General features: G+C 33.9%; 1 protein-coding gene across 1 annotated transcript; it reads left to right on the top strand.

The window, feature by feature from the left end:
• Positions 1 to 2364: 2364 nt before the first annotated feature.
• On the top strand, positions 2365 to 3303 carry LOC138167815 (olfactory receptor 6C2-like). The gene has a single exon (XM_069096778.1). The coding sequence runs from the start codon at positions 2365 to 2367 to the stop codon at positions 3301 to 3303; it is 939 nt and encodes a 312-aa protein (XP_068952879.1).
• The last annotated feature ends 512 nt before the right edge of the window (positions 3304 to 3815 follow it).

The raw sequence follows: 3815 nt of genomic DNA, 5'->3' as shown, positions 1-3815 counted from the left end.
TGCCACCACAAAAAAAAAATTTTGTACATATGGGTCCTTTCCCTTCTTTTATATCTCTTTGGGAAATATATATGGTACTGGAATGGACACTTTTAAGGACCATTGGGCTTACTTCCAAATTGTTCTCTAGAATAGGTGGGCCAGTTCACAACTTTACCAGCAGTGCATTAGTTTCCTAATTTTACTACATTGTCTCCAACATTTTTCATTTTTCTTTCTGTCATATTAACCAATCTGGAAACATGAGATGTGACATCAGAGTTCTTTTAATTTGCATCTGTCTAATAAATAGTGATCTAAACATGCTTCTGTGACTAAAAATAACTTTGATTTCTTCCAAAAACTCTGCTCATATCCTTCAACCATTTGTCAATTAAGGAATGTCCCTTATTTTTATAAATTTGACTCAGTTAATTATATATTTGAGAAATGAGACTTTTTCAGAAAAACTTGCTATGAATTTTTTCCCAGTTTTACACTTTCCTTCTAATCTTGGCTGCATGCATTTTATTTGTGCAAAAAAAATTAATTACATAAAATTGAAATTATCCACATTACTTCCCATGACACACTCTATCCATATTTTGGTCATAAATTCTTCCCTTAACCTAACAGAAAAATTTTCCATCTCCTATACTTTGCTTATAAAGTCATCATTTTTATCTATATCATGTACCATTTTGACCTTATCTTGGTAAACAGTGTGAGATGTTGGTCTAGTTTCTTCCAAACTGCTTTCCAATCTTCCCAGTAATTTTTGTCAAATAGTGAGTTCTTGCTCAAACTTTTGTATCTTTAGTTTTATCAAATACTAAATTGCTACAGTCACTTATTACTATGTATTTTGTACATAAACTTATTCCACTGATCCACCACTCTATTTTCAAGCCAGTGCCAGAATGTTTTGATGATTATTACTTGGTAACATAGTTTGAAATCTGGTACTGCTAGTCTCTCTTCCTTCATATTTTTTTCAATTAATTCCTTTGACACTCTTGACCATAGACTCTTCCAGATTTATTTCATTATATTCTTTAGCTCTATAAACCAATACCTTGGAAGTTAGATTCATATGACACTGATTAAGCAAATTAATTTAGGTAAACTTGTCATTTTAATTATTTTGGCTGATCAACCCAAGAGCAATTTCCATTTCTTCAATTGTTTAGATCTCTCTTTATTTGTGAGAAAAAAACTGTTTTGTAATTGTGTTCATATAGTTCCTGATTTTTCTTGGCATGTAGATTTGCAAGTGTTTTATATTGCCTACAGATATTTTAAGTGGAATTTTTATTTCTATCTCTTCCTCCTAAACTTTATTGGGAATACATAGAAATACTAATGATTTATGTGGGTTTATTGTATATCCTGAAATTTTTCCAAAGTTGTTTATTGTTTCAACTAATTTTGGGGAAAGCTTCTAATTTATCCTTATTACAGATAATATTTGATTATGGTTTTTAGCTACATATTACTTACCATTTTAAGGAGAGCTCCATTCATTGCTAAATATTCTAATGTTTTCATAGGAATGGGTGTTGTATTTTGTCAAAAGCTTTCTCTGCATCTACTCATGTAATTTTGCTTTTTTTTGTTATTGATCTGATCAATTATGATGATAATTTTCCTAATGTTAAACCAGACCTATATTCCTAGTATAAATCCCACCTGGTCTTAGTATATGATCTTTGTAATATATTGCTAGAATTTCTTTGCTAGTATTTTATTTAACATTTTGCATCAATAATCATTAGGGGAAATGGTCTATACTTTATGCTTTTGCTTTTCATAATATAGGTATCAAATCCATATTTTTGTCATAGAAGGAATTTGTTAGGACTCTTTCTTTACCTATTTTTCTAAATAGTTATATAGTAGTGGAATTATTTGTTCTTTTTATGTCTGGAAGAATTCACTTGTAAATCCATCTGGTCCTGGGGATTTTTGGGGGGTAGCCCATTTCTTACTTGTTCAATTTCTTTTCCTAATGTTCCCAATTATAAATGGTTGTTTAAGTATTTGGTGGTTAGATTTTGAATGAAAATTAGTAAGAAGATTTTTAAGGGGATTGAAATGCAAACGGTGTTAGTTATAAAGAGATATGGAATAAATGGAAGCAGATAGTCTAGACAAGAGCAATACATAAGATTGTTAATAATAATAATATTTTTTAAACAAAACCACTACTTATTCTCCCTAATTTATACCTAAGAGATGCTCAGGTCAACACGTCAGTGATCTTCTTTTATCTAGTAAAATAAATGTTGAATACTAACTTGCCTAGTTTTTCCCTCTGATTCCCAGGGTTGATGTATATTTTGTCATCCTCTCTCCTTTTACACACAGATCTATCAGAAGTCAGGGATGAGAAACCATACTGTGATAACATTATTTATCCTTCGAGGACTAACAGATGATCCCCGGCTAAAGGTTCTGATTTTCATCTTTCTCTTTTTCACATATATTTTGACTATAATTGGGAACCTGATCATCATTACCCTCACTTTGATGGATGCACAACTTAAGACACCCATGTATTTCTTCCTAAGAAACTTTTCCTTTTTGGAAGTGGCATTCACAACTGCCTATATCCCCAGATATCTTTACAGCTTGTCAACTGGGGACAATACCATTATCTATAATGCATGCTTTGCCCAAATATTTTTTGTCATCCTTCTTGGAGTAACAGAATTTTTTCTTCTGGCCATCATGTCCTATGACCGCTATGTAGCCATCTGCAAACCCCTGCACTACACATCCATCATGAACAGCAAAGTCTGCAACCAGCTCCTCCTGAGTTCTTGGCTGGCTGGGTTGATGATCATCCTCCCACCAATTAGCCTGGGCTTCCAGATGGAATTCTGTGACTCCAATGTTATTGATCACTTTGGTTGTGAAGCGTTTCCCCTGATAAAGATTGCATGTTCAGACACACAATTCATAGAGAAGATGGTTTTGGTCTTTGCTGTGTTGACACTCATTGTCACCTTCTTCTTAGTATTTCTGTCCTATGCACAGATTATCAGGACAGTTCTCAGATTCCCCTCAGCTCAGCAGAGGAAAAAGGCCTTTTCCACTTGTTCTTCCCACATAATTGTTGTCTCCATCACTTATGGCAGTTGCATCTTCATCTACATCAAACCCTCTGCAAAAGAAGAAGTGGCTTTGAATAAGGTGGTGTCAGTGCTTGTAACTTCAGTTGCCCCTGTCATGAACCCCTTAATTTATGCCCTAAGAAACAAGCAAGTGATACAAGCTTTTAAGGACTTGGCCAAAAAGATTTTCTTCCTCTCAAAGCAATAAACAACTATTGACTTAAGGATGCCAAATGATAAGAGAAAATCTAAATGACCTTTAACTCTCTGTCCTGGATTCCATTGCCCTTTTTCATTTCCTTTGCAAATCACCCTTGACCACAGTCCAATCACTGTAACCTTCTCAAGCTTCCTTTCTCTTAAACTAAAAATCTTCCCAAACCCCAAATAATAAAGGTTTCTTCTGACCTTCATTCCCCATTATCATTTTCTGCCCTGACATACAACTTTTCTCTCTACTCCATCCTGCAAAACCATCATCCCCACACAGGAAGTCACAGAAACCAAAGCTTTCCCCCTCCCAAGATCTTATATAGGGAGCTCTTATTTAATATAGTTGTGGAATCATCAATTCTACCACTAAGATGTCTTTAGAAGTCATGTAATTAAATCCCTTTTGCTTTGTATCAACCTTCATTTTTCTTGCTGATATACATGTCTGTGGCCAATATTCCTTGCCTCTCTTCTTTTTCTTCACTTTCTTTTCCCTAATGCTTAATT

This window comes from Petaurus breviceps, unplaced genomic scaffold, assembly GCF_028583685.1.
Source record: "Petaurus breviceps papuanus isolate PSGF00001 unplaced genomic scaffold, PetGlider_PUasm1.0 313, whole genome shotgun sequence".
Taxonomy (NCBI): Eukaryota; Metazoa; Chordata; class Mammalia; order Diprotodontia; family Petauridae; genus Petaurus; species Petaurus breviceps.
Note: the sequence above shows the minus strand (reverse complement) of the source record. Positions and strands in the feature narration are given on the sequence as shown.

Excerpts from the sequence above, each read along its gene's own strand:
- LOC138167815 (XM_069096778.1), top strand. The coding sequence starts at position 2,365 with ATGAGAAACCATACTGTGATAACATTATTTATCCTTCGAGGACTAACA.